Source organism: Vicia villosa, linkage group LG7, assembly GCF_029867415.1.
Source record: "Vicia villosa cultivar HV-30 ecotype Madison, WI linkage group LG7, Vvil1.0, whole genome shotgun sequence".
Lineage (NCBI taxonomy): Eukaryota > Viridiplantae > Streptophyta > Magnoliopsida > Fabales > Fabaceae > Vicia > Vicia villosa.
This window is the reverse complement of record NC_081186.1, coordinates 96,285,470-96,306,298: the sequence shown is the minus strand read 5'-3', so window position 1 is coordinate 96,306,298 and position 20,829 is coordinate 96,285,470. Positions and strand designations below refer to the sequence as shown.

Genomic DNA, 20,829 nt, shown 5'->3' with positions numbered 1-20,829 from the left:
AGTGACTGAAAAAGAAAAAGTATATATACTACCTTTTGTAGTTGTTGGTTATTTTAATTACACATAGTGAATGAAATTAACTAAAGTATATCCACCTTTCACGTTCTGAACCACATTCAAAGCAATTAATGTAACATTTTTAATTTATTGAGTTTTTTTGAGTTGTCAATAGCAGACATAAATGGTCCTAATTTTTACTAATTAAATGTTGCAGGAGGATGAGGAGGATGAGGAAGATGATGTTGCTGATGATCATGATCAAAACGAGTAGGATGAGGAAGATGTTGCGGGAGGATGTGTTATGATTAACCTTATGTCTAGTTTGACTTATAAGTATACTTATTTTGGTACACATTGACATGTGTTAGGACTGTATTATTTTGGTAACCTTATGTATTAGGATTATGTTATTTTGTGGCAACTGATAGGATTGTGTTATTTTGGTAACCTTATGTGTTAGATTATAAGTAATGTATCACTATGAAGATTTATTAGCATTGTATCGTATATTGCAATTTATTGTTTTTATTTCAAAACGGTTAAATTATATTTATTAATAGTATTGTATCATATTTAATAATTTATAGGTGTAATCAAAATTTATAAAATATAGGTGTCACCAAATATTGGTCAGACCCAAAAGAGAAAAAAATAGCGTAATAAAAAAAAATAGCTGGGAACCCAAAAAAAAAAAAATAGCGTCGGCTAAAACCGACGCTAATAATAAAACAAATTTTTTCCATCTGGGAGACAGCCAATAGCAAATGGACACGTTGCTTAATGTAGCGACGCCCATAACCGACGCTAACGATGAAATCCAGTATCAAAAAGGGGAGCTAATCATGAACGACCACGCGGCACACCGTAGCGTTGCATAAAACCGACGCTAATGGTGTAACCGTAGACCTCTGGAGCATGTTTAGTGTCCCACTTAGCGTGGCTTAAAGCCGACACTAGTGGTTGCGTCGGCCCATCACTACCTTTGCTTTGGGGTTTAAAATGACAGCCCCGACACCGACGCTAGGCCGACGCTAGGCGTTTGTAGCTTCGGTTTTTGGTCAATTAGCGACGGCTTTTGGCCGACGCTAAATTGCTGTTTTCTTGTAGTGATGTAATACAAATGATAGTACAAAATAGAGAAATATATATATATATACACTTTGTAACTGATGTAACAAACAGAGATTAAATATACCATTTTCTAGCTTCTTCTTCTTTCTCTCTATTGCATACAGTGATGTTCATATTTGGTTCAACAATGGATGCTACCATAGTTTATTTCCATGACTTGTATGTTCACATCCTTCTCCCAATCTTCTGTTTTACATTCTTCACAAACTTTGAAAATCATATTCCCATCAATTTTGCTCTTGTCACGTTACATTGCTTCATGAAGCATACTGTTTCCTTGATTATTTCTCGGAATGAAAAAAAAATGATAGTTCCATTATATTCATAGGATCGTATTCCCCGTATACATAATATTTCTCCATACATGTTTTCTGATTTAGGAAACTAATATAACCATTTAATAGTTTTTTAATGATTGAGGTGTTTCCGGCTCGAACAGCAACATGTAAGACACCGTCCAAGCTGTTGTTATATGCAAACAAAAGTCGTGGATGACGTTCAATTAAAAGAGTAACAATGTCATCATCACCATAGGAGTCTTGATTTGTGTTAGATTAGAAAATTCATCTAACAAATTCTTTGGACCTCCATATACTAAGTGATATGCTTCACTAATCAAATTAATTTGGTTATCAAATTCGCAACATTTTGCAACTATCCGATCGACTTCTGAGTGTTCAGTTTCAAGTTCACGATCCTTTTCACTACTATTCACCTTCCATGATAAACCCATGTTGTTCCTCATTATCTCACGCGTCGTATTGAGTTCTCAACCGATGGTAAGAAGATTGTGTCTTGAATATTTGCAAGCCAAAATATGAAATGTTAATGAATGTTTTGATAACAGTTCAACTTTATTTTTTGTATGATTAGAACAGTATACGGTAAAAAATAAATCAAACATCATTGTTTGGTAATAAAAAGTGTTATCAACACACATTTTTGCACACATATTTTTAATAAAAAAATCAATGTTTAAACATCGTATGAATTCAGTCAATCATGTAGCTCTTATATAAATTTTGCACCCATGAACTTATCATATTAACTATTAGAATTTATCTAAAATGCGGGGCATCATTTTGTTAGTGCACAAGATGATGAACATAAAAGGAATATTATATTTAATGCTATGCAATAACGGTTTCCAAAGCTGTAAGAAAGTGAGTGAATAAATAAGGACAACTACTAGTCTATTTATACATAGAAAATTAGGGCCACTTAGGCAACATACTAAAAATATTAAATAACCCTTCAATATCATCCCTTAATTTAGGATTTCCTAGTCAAAACTAGTAACACCAATTCTATCCCTTAAGTGGAGAAATTGACCCGTCTTGATCGCCTTTGTCAAAATATCTGCCAGCTGCTTCTGGGTGCTACGGTGCACAACTTTTAATATTCCATTCTAGACTTGATTTCTCGAGAAATGATACTTTGTCTCAATTTGCTTGCTTCTTCCATGCAGCACTAGGTTCTTGGCAAGATTGATTGCAGAATTGTTATCAATCATCAGCTTCAGCGGCTTATCTACCTTCATCTTCAATTCCTATAGTAGGTTTAGAAGCCAAACAACTTGACATGCATCTACAACACCTACAATGTACTCAGCTTCACACGTTGATAGTGCAACAACAGACTGCTTCTTGCAACACCAAGAAATAGGACCTCCTAGAAAACTTAAATAAGTATCCAGAAGTACTTCTTCTATAAACTCTATCTCCACACCAATCAGAATCAGAGTAACTCATCAACCCTGAATCCGTCTTTCTTCCAGAAGGAAATTGTACTCCATACTTCAGAGTTCCCTTGATATACCTCAGAATCCTGACAGGAGCTTGGCAATGGGACCACTTAGGTTTACTCATGTACCTACTAACCATTCCAACTGCATAGCAAATATCAGGTATGATATTACACAAATACCTTAGAGAACCAACCAACTATTTGAAGGTTGTAGCATCCACATCTTTACCATCAGAGTCAGAATCCAATTTATGATTGGTTTCTGATGGAGTGATAGCAGCCTTACAATTCTGCATCTTAAATCTCTTCTGAAGCTCAAATTCATAATTAAGCTTATGCAAAATTATATCCATCTCAGAGTATAATGCCTCCATTCCTATAAAGTATACCAACTTTCCTAAGTCAATCATTTCAAACTCACTCATCAGAATCTTCATGAACTTGACTACCTCTTTAAAACAATTACCTGCCAGCAATATGTCATCAACATAGAGACACAGCAGAATCATATTGCCTTCAGAATACTGTACATAAACGCCATATTCCATCTCACATTTCTGAAACCCCTGCTTCTTGAAAAAATGAATAAATCTTCAGATTCCAAGCTCTGGGCGCTTGCTTCAATCCATACAGAGCTTTATGTAGCTTGTACACCATACCTTCCTGATTCTTTTTCACAAATCCAGGAGGTTGTGACACGTATACCTCTTCTTGTAACGGACCGTTCAGAAATGCATGCTTCACATCTAGATGCATCAGAGACTAATTCCTATTTGCAGCTAAAACAATCACTAGTCCGATTGTTTCGTTTTTAGTTACAGGCGCAAACACCTCAAAGTAATGTAGCCCAGGTTTCTAAAGAAAACCTCTAGCCACTAGCCTTGCTTTATGCTTGCCAATTGATCCATCTGGCTTAAATTTTACCTTGAAAACCCATATGACGCTGATGGCTTTCTTCTCCTTTGGAATCCTAATCAAGTCCCATATCTTGTTTCTTTCTATAGCTTTAAGTTATTCTTTCATGGAATTCAGCCATACTTTCTTTTTGATAACTTCTTCAATACCCACGGGTTCATAGTCTACTAACATGGCACACCAAACAATTTCTCCTTCAGATTCTACTTTAGCGTCTTGCAACATGTCACAACCTGTAAGCCTTCTTGGTATTCGTCTGATTCTTTGTGGCCTTTGAACAATATCAGATGCTTGACCACCTTCAGAAATTGGATCTCCTTCAGAAGCTCTTTCTTCAAAAGTTCCAACTTCAGTCATGATCTGCGTCAGAGGCAAGACTACCTTCAGAAGCTCCTCCTTCAGAGGGTCCACCTTCAGAGTCATAATTACCACAAGATTCAAAATGAGCATCCGAATCAGATTCAACATCTGACTCATCTTCAGAGTCTTCAGAATCACCTTTTGACTCTGACTCTTCTTCATAACTTTCAAGTTCTGGCTTATCTTTAGTAATGAAATGAGACTTGCTCCAATCCCATGTTTCAATCTTTGTCCAATGCAATAAAAAAATATTAATTGTAACAGATTTTCAATGATGTATTTAAAGAAACTCGCAAATATTATTCACACCACAAAATTCAAAATACGTGTTAAATAAGTGATTTTCACATATATTTAGTGTTTTTTTTTGTGTGTTTTCGTCATTTTAATGTGTCGTTGTTTGTTTTGATTTCCCGTCTTTGTGCGGTGTATTTTGTTTTTCTGTCTTTGTGCGCAGTGTTCATTTGTTTCAGGTTGAAAGATGAGTTTCGATCTAGTGCAGATCCTATTTATGACTTTGGTGCCATTAACGCTACAGATCTGGAGACATGAATATTTCAGACATTTCAATATAGTCATAGTTATATTCGTAGGCATGTGCAATTTGCCGTTTTATGCTATTAACATGGATGCTGTGAGTTTCTTTGCAGATTTATCCTTTTTGTTTTTGGCGATTCTTAATTTGTATTGCAACAACGTACTCTATCAATTGGAATGAATGAATATTTTATTTAGTCAAAAAAAGTACAACATCCGCAACATAATTGCATTCAAAGCCGCAATATTTTAAAACCATAATGAAATGTGGTATATTTTTCCATTAAACCATATCCTAAAAAAAGAATAAATATTCGTGGCAAATACATCATTTTAAAAAGAAGTATTATTATGAATAAATATTCGTTGACATTTATTGGTTCAGACAAAAGAAACATACATATTTATCACAATATAGCAAATATTAATCTCTTACAGTCACACACAAAAAGGGAAACAATACATATTAATTTTTACCTATACTACCCCAAGATTTAAGACCTTGATCAAATTTACATTCGGTACGTGATGCTAAATAGAGTAAGGGATAGTGAGAAAAGTATCTCAAGGACTTTGTAGTTGATGGCGATGGAAGAAAAAGGAGTGTGTATAACAAAACCACGACTATAACAAATATCACAGTCATAGCCAGAAATACATTGGCCAACCAACTAAGTTTACTGATGACAATGTAGAGACCAGCCATAAAAGCCATAGATAATGAAAAAAGAGCGATTCCAAGAACTGGCATCACAATTTTGAGAGTTAAAGTCACCAATTCAGTCAATCCAAGGGTTGCCCAAAAAAGTATGACAGTAGCACTAATAGAACTAAAGAATGATATTGTGATGAAAATAATGAAAAATTGAAACATTGCATGATTTAAGTTATTTGCTTTTCCATCTGCTTCTCCTGGAACACTTAAACATGCTGCAACTGAAATTGTAACTATAAGGGTTGAAACAACTGTGAGGTTTTCTAATCTGTCCTTATATCTTTTTGAAACAATTTCTTTTGCTTTATGTTGTTTTTCACTTTCTTGTGATTCTTCAACATGGTTTTGAGTTTTGTTTTTATTGTTTTCTATTTTTTGTGAATTTGAATCATTGGGTGTAGATTCAATGTGAATTCTTTCTTTTCCTGAACTTTGCTTTGCACCAGCAGATTTTAGTGCAGTCCATGTAAGATGCTGTAAATATTGCAAACATTGTTAAAAAAAGTAACTAAACGAGTATGTAAGAATTTTTAAGTCATTATTTGTTGGTGTCTCTTGTAAGAAGATAGAATTACTTGCCTGTCTCAAAGATGATTTTCCAGCCTCGTAAAGTGAAATAACAATGTCAAGAGCTGTTTCATTGTTTTTGTTAACCAAATCAAGATTCACTATTTTGTTTTTTTCATTAACTAAATAGTAAACAGTTTTGGGATGACATGATCTTGCAGCCAAATGCAAAGGAGTTTCTCCTTTTTTATCCTTTTGGTTTATTAGCTTATGATATTCAGGAATTTTACTTTGTAATATGTAGCATATCACCTCGTGTTTTCCATGCTTTGCTGCAATGTGAAGAAAATTACGCTGATTAAATGTGTCAAGCATCTCTGTTGGATCTGGACAATATTCTAACAACTTCTTTACTACTTTCACATGTCCTCCATAAGATGCTAGATGAATTGGGAAATAACCATACTTGTCCCTTTGAATTGTGCAACGTTTACATAATCCAAGTAATAAATCGACACCTTCAAAGTAACCTATAGATGCAGCATAATGAAGAGGACGTCTATAATGTGTGTCCTTTGAATGGATCAAAGTTGGTTGGTGTTTTAGTATGATCTTGAATATTTCTGATACAAAAACATAAATATTATAGCCAATAATATCTTATAATTTCTATTCTCATTATAAAATATATACTCTAATTATTTGTAAATAGAATTTAAATTATTGTAGAAATAAATTATCAATATTATATTGAAAATTTGCTATTTACATTTTTTACAAAACATTTCACTATTTTGAAAACATGTCTCCACACAAATTAGGTGATACTCATGTGAATTTTAACTAATATATAAGTAATTTGATTATTCAAACATAAATGTTAGGGACACTCACATTAAGTTGTTAGGGATTCAAAAATACTTAAACAATTATTGGTGAGTCTGTTAGCATAAAGCAAGAAAATGTGAAACATTTCATTTCAAAAAACCGTTTTGATTTTTTTGCAAAATACAAATAACCAAAATTCCAAAACTGACATGGTAGATGAATCTCGGTGTCACATTGGTAGGTCGGCTCTTTTTGTGTCTGGAGCTTTGTTCATGCAAAGAGTAAAAGTGGGACTATTAATTCTTCCACATGATGTAATTCTAATGGGAAGTCAATCTTATTTTTTTGTAGATTAAGAATACCTTGCAGTGTATCTTGTGTAGAAGTGAATCATATTCATGGTTGTAAAGGACAAGGCTTGGTCAAGTATTAAGGCTCGATCTATGATTTGGATAAAGCCCTAATTTTCCGTTGAGCAAAGCCCTAATTTTTCATCAAATTTTATGGTTTGGTAAGTAGACTCAGTCTAAAGGCAAAGGAAACAAAACCCCTGGAACTCGTGTCTTTAATTTCTCTTTTATTATGTTGTATTTACAAATATATGAATCCTAAATGGAACGATGTCCTTCTCTTTTTGCTATGGCCGATAACCATATTATCAATGTAGCTGCTGCAGGTTTCTATGTTAATAGCATGTGGAATTGGTCTCTGTTTTCACTTTTCGTGGCTGGCAGTGATGTTGCCACGCTGGCTGGTGCTCCAAACAGGCCCGAGGTCGTGTTTGCAGGAGACAGGGGGGCTGGTTCTGTGCAGAGGGAAACGCAGGGAGGCTGGAACGGAGGGTCTGATACGGCTGAAGTGGCAGCAGCGGACGGTTCTGAGCTGCAGCTTGAGTGGGCGGAAATTATGGAGGGGCTGCATAATCGGGATCCGCTTATGGATGCTCAGGATTCTTTTTGCTGGAAATTGACTACGGATGGGTCATTTTCGGTAAAATCTTGTTATGACTTTTTCAAAGCAAAGCTATCGGGTCCGGCGGTGAATGCGGATAAGGTTCGGGCTCTCTCTCGAATTTGGAAAGTCAAGGTACCGTCTAAAATCCTATTCTTTTGTTGGAGACTTATACACAACCGCCTTCCTACTAGAGATCTTTTGGTGAGTCGAGGCATTGTGCTTGAAGGTAGTAATTCTTTTTGTGTACTGTGTTCGAAGGAGGAAGAAACTAGTGTGCATCTTTTTTCGGAGTGTGAAGTGTCGCGTCGTGTTTGGTGTCGAGTGTTTATGTGGCTTGGTGTAGGTGATCTCTTGTCTTTTGAGGACTTTATTGACTTTTTCCATAATTGTGAAAAGATTATTTGTCCTTCAAAGAGAGCTATTTTGTCGGTTGTTTGGCTTGCGTCGGCTTGGATATTGTGGATTAAACGTAATGCTATCATATTTAAAGACGAAGCCTTTAGCTTTATAGAGTGCATGTCGGAGATTGTTAGCAATTCTTGGAATTGGTTATGTGCTTTTTATAGGAAGGCGTCGGTTATGTAATTTTTATGGTTGGAATGTTCAACCTCTTTTGTGTTTTACCTTGTAATCCTTTTGTATAAGGGTGGAGCATCCCTTTTGCTCCCTTTATTTCCATTGCTTATTAAAAAAAAAAATGTTTTTATAATATTTTGAAAAATAGTGAGGAGGAGAATGAAAATTTCACCTTGATACTAGAAATCCTTTGAAAAAAAATTGTGGAATACGGAAAATTTCAATATCTCCATAAAAATTTACCAAACATTATAAATATGTAATGACATACCTGGTTTATGCATCATGATTGCCGCTACTAAGGGTGATAATCCTGATATACAAATATCATCCTTGCGACACTTCTCCAATATTAGGTTGACTGCATCCTTGTTTCCATTTTCAACTGCAAGGTAAAGTACTGTTTTCTGTGCATCATTATCATAATATATTGCATAAGTATAACAACTATCTTCCCAATCTTCTATTTCACATTCTTCACAAACTTTGAAAATCATATTCCCATCAATTTTACTCTTGTCACCTAACATTGCTTCATGAAGCATACTGTTTCCTTGATTATTTCCCCGAGTGAAAAAATATGATAGTCGAGTTATATATCTAGGATCGTATTCCCCACTTACATAATATTTCTCCCGATATATTTTCCAAAATTCGCCATGTCCCATATCTCTTTTAAGCTTTAGGAAACTAAAATAACCATTTAATAGTTTTTTAATGATTGAGGTGTTTCCAGCTCGAGCAGCAACATGTAAGACATTGTCCAAGTTATTGTTAACTATAAATAAAAGTCGTGGATCACGATCAATTAAAAGAGTAACAATGTCATCATTACCACTCCAAGCTGCAAGATGTAGCACAGTGTTTCCCATAGGAGTCTTGATTTGTGTTAGATTAGAAAATTCATCTAACAAATTCTTTGGACCTCCATATACTAAGTGATATGCTTCACTAATCAAATTAATTTGGTTATCAAATTCGCAACATTTTGCAACTATCCGATCGACTTCTGAGGGTTCAGTTTCAAGTTCAGGATCCTTTTCACTACTATTCACCTTCCATGATAAACCCATGTTGTTCCTCATTATCTCACGCGTCGTATTGAATTCTCAACCGATGGTGAGAAGATTGTGTCTTGAATATATGCAAGCCAAAATATGAAATGTTAATGAATGCTTTGATAAAAGTTCAACTTTATGTATTGTGTATGATTAGAACAGTATACGGTAAAAAATAAATCAAACATCATTGTTTGGTAATAAAAAAATCAGTGTTTAAACATCTTATGAATTCAGTCAATCATGTTGCTCTTATATAAATTTTGCACCCATGAACTTATCATATTAACTATTAGAGTTTACCTAAAATCCGGGGCATCATGTATATTTATATGTAAGAGAGAAATAAAGTATGCAAAAGAAATGTAAAAAAATAATATGTAAAGGAGTAAGTATTGATCTAATCTATGACAAAATAATAAAATGCAGAACATGTAGAGTTGTGATGAATTAAAATTTAATGACAAACCAATGTTGTCTGAACTACTTCAAGCTCGATAGCTCAGCAAATTAATCAGCTTTCCCTTGGCGTATTGAATGCTAGTGATGACTCTGTAAAATATATCTAACTATCTATATATAGTACTTTAATTGATTCTTTAATGTTCTTTACGTGTGGATTGCCCATTATCTACTCTCTTTTGATGCTATTTAAGCTTTTCTTCTACAATTAAAGAATAATTCTTTTCTTTATTTACAATAAAAGATATATATCATCTCTTTCTTCAGTAGGAAGGATGATTAAACAATTTTGCTAAATAAACAATAAAAATAATTATTATCTGATTGCTGAACTTGTAAGTTATTCGATGATTTAGTTGGCATCTCTCAATAGTGATTTATTTTTTCTTCAAGTGATTAAGTTAAAGAAAACATTTGTCCCTAAATTTTTCACCATTAAATCATTCAAAGATTTTTAAATAAAGATTGTTGAATTTTTAAAATTGCTGACTAATAAAAATATTAACACACAAAAATAAAGTTGTTACGTTGTGGACCCAGAAATGATGGTAGTTGCCCAAAATTACGGCGGAGCGTAGCTTCCGATGCACTACGTTGATGTGATACCGTAGATCGAAGGTTGCGATCACGGTGCTTCTTGAACCAGAGGTATCAATCTTGATGTGATGTCGTTAACCGATGTTTGCTATCTTCGATACGGTTGACCAAGGAGAGAACATGCATGGTTTGCAATCCAACGTCGAAGTCAGTTTAGAGTTCAAAATAGTGGTCGTGAAAGTGGAGATTAGATATTGTGTACTTGAGAACCCCTTTACAAAAGTATTTATATCTTGGGCTTCGCGGAGTAGGCTAGATAATGAGCCTTGTGCTATAGATCTTTGGCTGGAGCAGAGCAGTGGGTCCTGAGTCTTTTTCTAATACAACACATTTTCTTCCAAGACTCGTCGGGTATGTAAGTTGTCGTGGGAGTCTTTCAATAAGAGTGGTCGGCCTCATAGTTGGTTCATTCAGGCTTCGAATTGTGTGTGTCGCTTTAGTTTTGTCATAGCGTGATAGGGATATGAGCATTAAATGCAATCTCATCATTGAAATGTTTCACTGATTTTCTTTAACATGTGACCTGAAATGTATGGAATAACGTGATGCAGCTTTCTATGTACTTGAGTACACTCGAGTGTGGTTGTCATCCATAAATGAAATTTGACCATCAATTTTTCCATCGGAAGCGACTCGGAGGATATTGTTTCATCGTCTTCAAAAAAGGGAACATAGTCTGAGTCGCATCCCTTCCTCTCTATTAGTTGGGATGGTGAATCACGAATGATTGTTTTGAGTGATGATTCAAATATGGAAGATTCTTCCGGAGAATCATTGTCAAATGAAGTTCTCTCCATGAATACCTTAGAATTTATGTTTCCTATGAAATCCGACAGGGGGTGAAAATCCTGTCAAGAGACAGATGCATCTTCATGTTGTGACCGAGGCATAAATAGATGTTTCCCGTCAAAGGAGGGGATGTTTCAGTTGCATTGTCCAAACGTATCAGGAGTCAACTGATCAAAATTCATGTTATACTAAAATTGCTCGTCATATAGAGTTCCAAGTGCAACATGATGTAATGTCCTAGGTCAATCCTGATGATCATCTTAGAGCAAATGTATTGGCTTGAAAGGGTATTCAATTAATAGAGTCGGCCAATGTAAATAGGTACCACTAGATGGCTCAAAAAATAGTCGGAACTCCTTTTATCATAAACGCCGAGAAAACCATAACCCAAACAATATTACGATTGGCCATCCCCTGAATTGGCCGATTTCGCCAGTAGGTGAAATACCCTTCAAACCATCAGTAATTATGTTACATAAATCAGAGTAAAACATGCATATAAAAGAAGGCGTAACATGTATTTCAAAATTTAACAAAACAAAACATCATAAAATCCTTGGTCATGTTCATAACACACGTTTAATTGTCATGTCTCATATGCACATCACAACAGAATTAAAACGATACCAATCAAAAGCTCTCACAGCATATATTCATGCACAAAAGTTAGGCACCACGACCACATCACATAATTTAACATAATCCAAAATAAAAGAGAGTAATAACAACATCTCTCAAAACATGAATAATAAACATGAAGTCAAGCGTACAACCCCAATTGTGTTACATAACCAGAGCATGAGACTACATCACTACTACCTAAGTAAAACGGGATAAAGGCTCTTCGGCTAAATCCTTGAAAACAACATCACCCTTACTCCTCGGTACCTGAGCTATGTTGTACAAAACATTATTTTAACAGAAGGGTGAGAATTCACATCATTATGAAAATATATAATAATGACTAATGTAAACAAAATACAGCAGGAAAATAGAGTATTTCTAGTAGTGTTAGGTGTTTATTTTCTTAGATGGGTTATTTTTTATTAGAGGTGGTCTTTCCATCATTTTAATATGGTTGTGTTGTCTATTTTGAAATCCATGATTCACATTTTTTTAATGAAGAAAAGAGTTTTTTTTTTGCTTGAAAATGGTAATTCGATAGGTATATGACCTATCCATATCCTTTCTTGAACAAGCTTGAAACTTATATTCTCTATCTCAATATAGATGTTGAGAGTCTTTGAATTGGTTCTTGGGGAGAAGTTTTCTTAATATCTTATTGAAGGATTCTGTTTTTATTGATGGTTATTCTTCTACCGAGATCTTATCTTTAGTGGTCGGTTGATAGGTGATTATATTTTCATGTTTATATTGATTTGTTTGTGGGGTCGGTTTAATACGTTTTGTGTCTTAAGCTACGTTATCAGTAATATATATATATATATATATATATATATATATATATATATATATATATATATATAGGAGGGTTATATTGACTCCAAGAGTAAGTTATAATAACTTACTCCACATCTTGACCATTAATTCTTTTCAATCTAATGGTTAAAAATAATAAGGAATAGTTTTCTCTTTCCACATTTAATGACTTATTATTTTTAACCATTAGATTGAAAAGAATTAATGGTCAAGATGTGGAGTAAGTTATTATAACTTACTCTTGGAGTCAATATAACCCTCCTCATACTATATATATTCCTTAAATGAATCTAAAGAGGATTATGATACATCATTTCTAAAACCAACATTATTATGAATAAAATTTATTGGCATTTATTGGTCAACACAAGAGAAACATACATATTTGCCAATATATATTACAAAGGATACATGCATATAACTAAGTGGGTATTATTAAAGAAAGCGGCATGGTGAAACCCTACTTAGCCACAATTTACATTAATATTAACCTATACTACCCCCAAGGATTAATGTCTTGATCACTTTTACTCTTTGTACGTGATGCTAAAAAAACAAAAGGGTAGTGTGAAATGTATCTCAAAGGCTTTATAGTTGATGATGATGGAAGGAAAAGGAGTGTATATAGAAAAACGACAATGATAATAAATATCACTGTCATAATCAAAAACACATTGGCCAACCAACAAAGTTTACTGATGACAGTGTATAGACCAGCCATAAAAGCCAAAGATAATGAAACGAGAGCGATTCCAAGAAGTGGCATCACAATCCTGAGAGTGAAAGTCACCAATTCATTTAATCCAAGTGTTGCCCAAAAGAGCATGACTGTAGCACTAATGGAACTGAACAATGATATTGTGATGAAGATGACAAAAACTTGAAACATTGCATGTTTTAAGTTATGCGCTTCACCTTCTGCTTCACCTGGAACGGCTAAACATGCGGCTACTGACGTTGTGACTATAAGGGTTGAAACAATTGTGAGGTTTTCTAATCTGTCCTTGTATATTTCTGTAGATTTTTCTTTTTCTTTACCTTCATCAGTGTTTCTTGGTTTAGATTCAATAGGGAGTGTAGCTTTCTTTGAACTTTGCTTTGCACCCACAGATTTGAGTGCAGTCCATGTAAGATGCTGTAAATATTACAAACATTAAAAATAGCTAAACTAGTTTCTAATAGTTTTTAAATTATCATTTGTTAGTGTTTGAGAATAATTAAATGAATGATTTATCATGCAACAAACTTCGCTATAACTTTATGAGCTAGTAAGAGGGTATAACTACTTGCCTGTCGCAAAGACGATCTATCAACCAGGTAAAGTGAACTAACAATGTCAAAAGCTGTTTCCTTGTTATTGTTAACCAAATCAAGATCCACCTTTTTGTTATTTTGGTTAACTAAGTAGTATACAATTGTGGGATGCAATGATCTTGCGGCCAAATGCAAAGCGGTATCTCCATTTTTATCTTGTTGATTTATTAGCTTATGAAGTTCAGGAATTTCACTTTGTAATATGTAGCATACTAACTCATATTTTTCATGCTTTGCTGCAATGTGAAGAATATTACGCTCATGGGAAGTGTCAAGCATCTCTGTTGGATCTGGACAATATTGTAATAACTTCTTCACTACTTCCACATGGCCTCCATAAGATGCTAGATGGACTGGGAAATAACCATATTTGTCCCTTTTAATTGTGCAACATTTACACAATTCAAGTAATAAATCAACACCTTCAAGGTAACCTATAGATGCAGCATAATGAAGAGGAAACCTGTCATGTTTATCCATTGAATGGATCCAAGTTGGCTTGTTTTTTATTATGATCCTCAATATTTCTGAAACATGAACATAAATATTAGCTAATATTCTCTACTAGTTGATAATTGCCTAATAATATTATCATCTAGCTATGTAAATATGTAATTACATACCTTCGTTATGAAACATTATTGCTGCAATAAAAGGCGATAATCCCTCTGGCTTATCATCATTCTTGTGACACTTCTCTAATATTACTTCAACAACATCCTTCTTTCCATTTTCGACTGCAAGATAAAGTACTGTTTTCTTTTCATGATTAACAGTATTTAGTGCATAATCATAACAACTATTTGACAATGACTTCTTGGACGAATCTTCTGTTTTGAAAAGCTCACAAACTTGGAAAATCGTATCCCCATCAATATTTCTCTTGTCACATAACATTGCCTCATGAAACATAGTGTTGCCTTGATCATTCTTCAATTGAACAAAAGTTAATAGATCCTCCATATTTGACTTGTCATCATACGCAACTTCCAAATCAACATTTTTATTGTAATTAAACCAAGCTATTTTTATATCATGCCGTTTAAAATTAGTATAACCTTCAAAGAGCTTTTTAATGGTTGAGATGCATCCACTTCTTGCAGCAACATGTAATACACTGTCCTGGTTTTTGTTAAATTTAAACAAAAGTTTTGGAGCACGTTCAATTATAAAAGGAACAATGTCCTCATTACCATTCAAAGCTGCAATGTGTAACAGGCTATTTTGCATAGGGGTCTCAATTTCAGTTAGATTAGAAGATTCATCTAACAATTTCTTTGGACCTCCATGAACCAAGTGATATGCATTGCTAATCAAATTAATTTGATTATCAAATTTGCAACATTTTTCAATGACATGAGCGACTTCAGTGGGTTCATTTTCAAGTTCAGTTTCCTTTTCGCTATTAATCATCTCAACCTGCTCATGAAAAGATTGTATTTTGAATATTTTCAGCACAAAATTCAACATCCTAATGAACATTTTGATACAAATTTAAATTTATCTATTGTAGGATTAGTGTGATAATGTTCATGAAGTTCAATATTGTTATATTGTAGGATTCATTAATCAGCCATGTCACATTACCTTTTTGAAAATAACAGTATCACTTGACACTTAACATGGTCGTGATTGGTTGACAGTGTAAAAGTACATATCTTTTTTTCTCGTAAAAAAAACATTAAACACTTTTGTTCCGTTAAAGATATTGCAATAACTAGGGACGGTATACTTGGAAAAATTACTCACAACAAATATGGGTAAAGACAATTACTCATTAAAATAAACGGATATGAGCGCTGGTACGGGTACCTTAATACCCACTCTGTTCTATACCCGCATAATATATATTCATATATTTTTTATTTTTATAAATATATACACTTGTATACTTATCAATTTTATTAAATAAATTATTATTAAATTTATACGCATTTTATTATAAATGTTTGTTAATTTCTAAACTCAACGATTACTGTATATCCTTAATTTTGTTTTTTATAATGTTGTTAAAAAACTTCAAATAGCATGATAAATTATAACTAGTTTTTTATTAGAAATGTAGGTAAACATGTATGAATATGGGTACTTCATTATTCATGGGTACGGATATGAGTATGGAAATTGGGTAGTTAATATACATATTCATTTCAATATGTTTGTCTTGTTTGCTTTTGATTCTTAGAAAAATATATGTTGTGTTGTTTTTAATTATAGTTTTTGTTTTATGAATTAATTGTTATAATATATAGAATATTTAATTTTATTAATCTTAAAAATAAACTTTACAAAGACTAAATCACATGAATAAGAACCATAAACTAAATAACATATATGTATAAAATTAAAATCAAATAACAGTGAATTTACAAGAATCAATTATATATTGAAAACAAAGATTAAACTTAATGGTGTTGTGAGTTCTAATAATATGAAATGATAGAAATAAAATATGCAAAAAAAAAACAAAAAAAACAAAAGGTAAAATAATAAATATTGAACTAATATATTTATATATATAGAGAGAGAGAAAATAAAAGATGCATATGCGAAATATAAAATAATTGATATACTATAAGCGAAGCGTATTCCTTTAAATTAGTAAGACATTTAAAAATTAGTATTGTACGACAGTATAAAATATTTTACCGTTTAAGTATGTATCCATTAAACTTTTATATATGCAGAAAATGTATAGTTATGATAAATTAAAATTTAATGACGAACCAAAATATTGCCTGAACTGCTTCAAGCTCGATCACCCAGCAAATTATTCAGCTTTCCTCTTGCGTATGGGTTGCTACTGATGACTCTGAAAAATATAAATGACTATCTATCTATATATAGTATTGTAATTTATTCTTTAATGTTCTTTACTTGTGCATTGCCATTCATTTACTCTCTTTTGTTCTAATTAAGCTTTTCCTCTGCAAGAATAATTCTTTTCTCTTTTCACAATTAAAAATATATATCCTCTCTTTCTTCATTAGAAAGGACGAAACAAGTTTAGCAAAATATTCAAATCCCATATTTTTCGTTAATTTGGTAGACTTAAGACTTAATATTTATGATTATTATTTAAACATGTTTACTTAAGAATTATAAATTCAATATTACAAAATTAAAAAACAAAAGAGTGAATAATTAATTAGTAGAATGTATTGTAATCTATCAACATTTGTAGATTGTCCGTGTTGTATGGGTTGCACCCCTAGTGCAGTTCTTATAATCAATTGTTTATTTAAAAAAAAAAAAAAGTTTGAGAGAAGAATGTGTCTTATAGTAATAAAAATATACACAATAAATATAGTTGAACTTGTATAAAAATATACATTTGACATTTCAAATTTTGTCTTACAAATACTCCAGATTCAATCTTCTCATCAAAGGCTGAGATTTGAATATGCCGTGTGGTCTAGAAACAAATTTTTTGGCTAACCCATTGCCAGATGAAGTCATACCATTGACAATGATGCATTTTGCTAGCCCATTGCAAGATGAAGCCATAACAAGGAGAATGACAAGTAGTGAAAAAGAAATTGAACTGGAAACTGAACCCTCAGAAGTCATTCAGATTATTGAAAAATGTTGCGAATTTGATAATCAACTTAATTGGATCAGAGACGCATATCACTTGGTAAATAGAGAACCAAAGAATTTGTTATTTTCAAAGTGTCGCAAGGATGATCATTTGTTATTCTAAAGGAGGATATTATGAAGTTTGTTTCAGATTTTCATTCCAAAGAGACTCTAATCAAAGCTTGTACCTCCTCCTTTATAACTTTGATTCCAAAAATTCTTAACCCGCAGCATCTTTCAGAATACCGCCCTATCTGTCTTGTCGGGAGTCTCCTTAAGATCCTTTCAAAACTTATGGCTGCTAGGCTAAAACTCGTTATCGACAAACTCATATCAATTAAACAGTCAGCTTTTATTAAGAAGAGGAATATTATGGATGGCGTGGTGTTTGTTAACGAGCTTATGGATCTGGCCAAGAGGGACGGTAGAAGCTGTTTAATTTTGAAAGTGGACTACGAGAAAGCCTATGACAGTGTTAGCTGAAATTTCCTCTGGTTCATGATGAAAAGTATGGGGTTTGGCTGCAAATGGCTAAAGTGGATGGAGGCGTGTGTTTTCGTGAGCTCTATGGCGGTCATAATTAATGGAAGTAGTACAAATGATTTCAAGGTCGAACGAGGGCTTCGGCAAGGAGATCCTCTCTCTCCTCTTCTGTTTGTGATCGCAATGGAAGGCTTAACGCGTCTCATGGAAAAAGCAGTGGAATTGGGAGATTTCAAGGGCTTCCAATACGGGGACAACAATTCTGTTGATATTTTACAATTTGCAGACGACAGAATTATTTTTGGTGAAAATGATCAACATAATCTTTAGAGGCTGACGACTATCTTGAGGGGATTCGATCTTATGTCTGGCCTTAGAATTAATTTTCGTAAGAGCAATATTTATGGTATAAACCTCTCTGTGTCATCTATGCAGCAGATCTCCACGTTTTTGTCGTGTGGGGTGGGTACAATTCCATTCAAATTCCTTGGAGTGATGGTAGGTGACAGCCCGAGAAAAACCGTAATGTGGAAGGATGTGATCCGGAACATAAGGAGCAGATTGCAGAGTTGGAACGGGCGTTTTCTATCTATAGGAGGGAGGGTTGTATTGTTAAACTCTGTTTTGAATGCAATCCCTTTATACACCTTATCGTTTTATTGAGCGCCAAAAAAGGTGATCAATGAAATAATTAATATCCAAAGGAATTTTCTGTGGAAAGGCGTGGAAGGCGAAAGAGGTATTAATTGGGTTAAATGGAAAGATGTGTGCAAAGCAAAAGAAGAGGGCGGTTTGGGAATTAGAGATATCGAAACCATGAATATTTCTCTTCTTATGCAGTGGAAATCGAGAATTTTGACGGAAGACAATACAGTTTGGAAAGATATTCTGAAGTATAGATATCACACCCCCCGAGGTTAAAATGTTCGTGAACGACGGCAATGTGGTGAACAAAAAAGACTCATTGTGGTGGCGAGACTTACTGTTAATTAATGATTGTGCAGCCTCTAGAGGTATTTCCACTTCTGATTTATTTTCGTGCAGGGTAAAAAATGGCACCAAAACCTCCTTCTGGTTCAGCAAATGGATTGAGAATCAATCTCTTTCCGAGGCTTTCCCGGAACTGTACGCAAAGGCTAATAACCCCTTCATGTCGGTAGCCACTACTGGCCACTGGTAAGAGGAAGATTGGCGCTGGGATGTGGATCGTCGGTTCACCGAATATGATGAAGATGATGAGTTCTTGATCCATTTTATGATAGAAATGCTGAATCAGTTCCAGCCAGAGCAGCAGGCAGAAGATGAATTCAAGTGGGTGGATGATGCCGAGGAAGATTTCACGGTCAAATTGTGTGCTCACACGATAAGGAATCGTGACACTGAGAACTTGGTAGGGAATTCTGAGAGAAAAATGCTGCATTTTATGTAGGATATCAAAGCTCCATCAAAAGTGAAAGTATTTGCCTGGAGATTGATATTGGATAGACTTCCAACGAGAGATCAATTGAAGAAGAGAAGAATATTGGAAAATGATCGGGACTGCTGCTGTGTCTTCTGTTCTCGTGAAGAGGAGAGTTCTAAACATCTATTCGAATCGTGTCCCATTACAAGAAAGATTTGGAATAGAGTTGGAGGGTGGATAGGTGATTCTTGCAACCTCTCTATAGAGGACTTATCTTCATTCTTTACTATTCTTGAGAAAATTAAGGGAGTAGAGGAAAGATTAACTATAGGAGCGATTTGGTTAACGGTGGTGTGGAACATTTGGATGATGAGGAATGCAATTATTTTTAAAGGATGTAGCTACAATTTTGATGACTGCTATAGCGCTATTGTATTAACTTCTTGGAAATGGTTCCGCCTAGTTAACTCTTCTTCTATATCCTGTAATTTCCATTTTTGGAACATTTTACCTCTATCTTGTATGAAGAGGTAATTTGTCTGTGTACCCCTCTTTTCTGATTAATACCATTACTTATTGAAAAAAAAATAAAAGGATTATCACCTTTAGTAGCGGCAAATCATGATGCATAATCCAGGTATGTCATTACATGTTTATATTGTTTGGTGATACTATTGTTTTTTTTAAATGGAAAATCAATTAAATGGAAGTTGAAGATGAGGGTCATGGTTTTAAATTGCACTCCGCAACCGCAATTGCAGCCGTAATATTATTGATGTAGTAGTCTCCGCATCGGGTTGTAATTGCGGTGTGATTTGTAACCACACGCCCAACAACACTAGAATTCACATCAAACACCTTCACCCATGTTATTTCACATATTTTCTTCATAACTCAACATTTGGGAACCCAAAAGTTGAATTTACATGTGATTTGTAATGTAAAATATTAACATTAAAAATTTTTAATGGTGTATTTCAAATATCTCCCAATTAAAATTCACGCCGCAATGCGCATCGCAACTATCGCAATGGCCGCAATCGCAACCGCAACCACAATTTAAAACCATGACGAGGATAGTCCAACTAGTCTCAATCATGTCACCTCTATAAAAGACATTCACAAGCCCCTACATATTTGAACAATATGTTTGGAATTAATAAGGGTGTAAATATTATGTCTAAATATCTTTTTTTTAATACTACTTTCATGTTAGTTGAGTTCAAATGAGCACCACCTAACTCGTGCGAGACTTGATTCAACAAATAAAATGACCTGTTTTGGAAGGAAAAAAATGTTATTAGCAATTTTCTTTATAATATTGATGATTTCTCAATTAATTAAAGTCTATTTAGAATGAAATAGAGTATATATTTTATAAGAAAAATAGAAATTGTTAGAGATTATTGTATAACATTTATGTTTTTCTATCAGAA

General features: G+C 33.7%; 2 protein-coding genes across 3 annotated transcripts; both read right to left on the bottom strand.

Moving 5' to 3' along the window:
• Positions 1 to 5,060: 5,060 nt before the first annotated feature.
• Positions 5,061 to 9,866, bottom strand: LOC131616020 (ankyrin repeat-containing protein ITN1-like). 2 transcript variants are annotated; one of them, XM_058887234.1, is made up of 4 exons: positions 9,797 to 9,866; positions 8,541 to 9,403; positions 5,984 to 6,534; positions 5,061 to 5,878 (listed from the first exon to the last, which is right to left on the bottom strand). In XM_058887234.1, the coding sequence occupies exons 2-4, from the start codon at positions 9,352 to 9,354 to the stop codon at positions 5,156 to 5,158; spliced, it is 2,088 nt and encodes a 695-aa protein (XP_058743217.1). In that variant the 5' UTR covers positions 9,355 to 9,403; positions 9,797 to 9,866; the 3' UTR covers positions 5,061 to 5,155. The 2 variants fall into 2 exon arrangements, with proteins under 2 accessions (XP_058743217.1, XP_058743218.1); XM_058887235.1 differs by lacking the exon at positions 9,797 to 9,866 and having other exon boundaries at positions 8,541 to 9,782.
• Positions 9,867 to 12,981: 3,115 nt separating this feature from the next.
• LOC131616018 (protein ACCELERATED CELL DEATH 6-like) lies at positions 12,982 to 16,734 on the bottom strand. Its single transcript, XM_058887233.1, has 4 exons — positions 16,657 to 16,734; positions 14,553 to 15,348; positions 13,906 to 14,456; positions 12,982 to 13,750 (listed from the first exon to the last, which is right to left on the bottom strand). Exons 2-4 carry the CDS (start codon positions 15,340 to 15,342, stop codon positions 13,112 to 13,114), a joined length of 1,980 nt encoding a protein of 659 aa, XP_058743216.1. The 5' UTR covers positions 15,343 to 15,348; positions 16,657 to 16,734; the 3' UTR covers positions 12,982 to 13,111.
• Between the last annotated feature and the right edge of the window lie 4,095 nt (positions 16,735 to 20,829).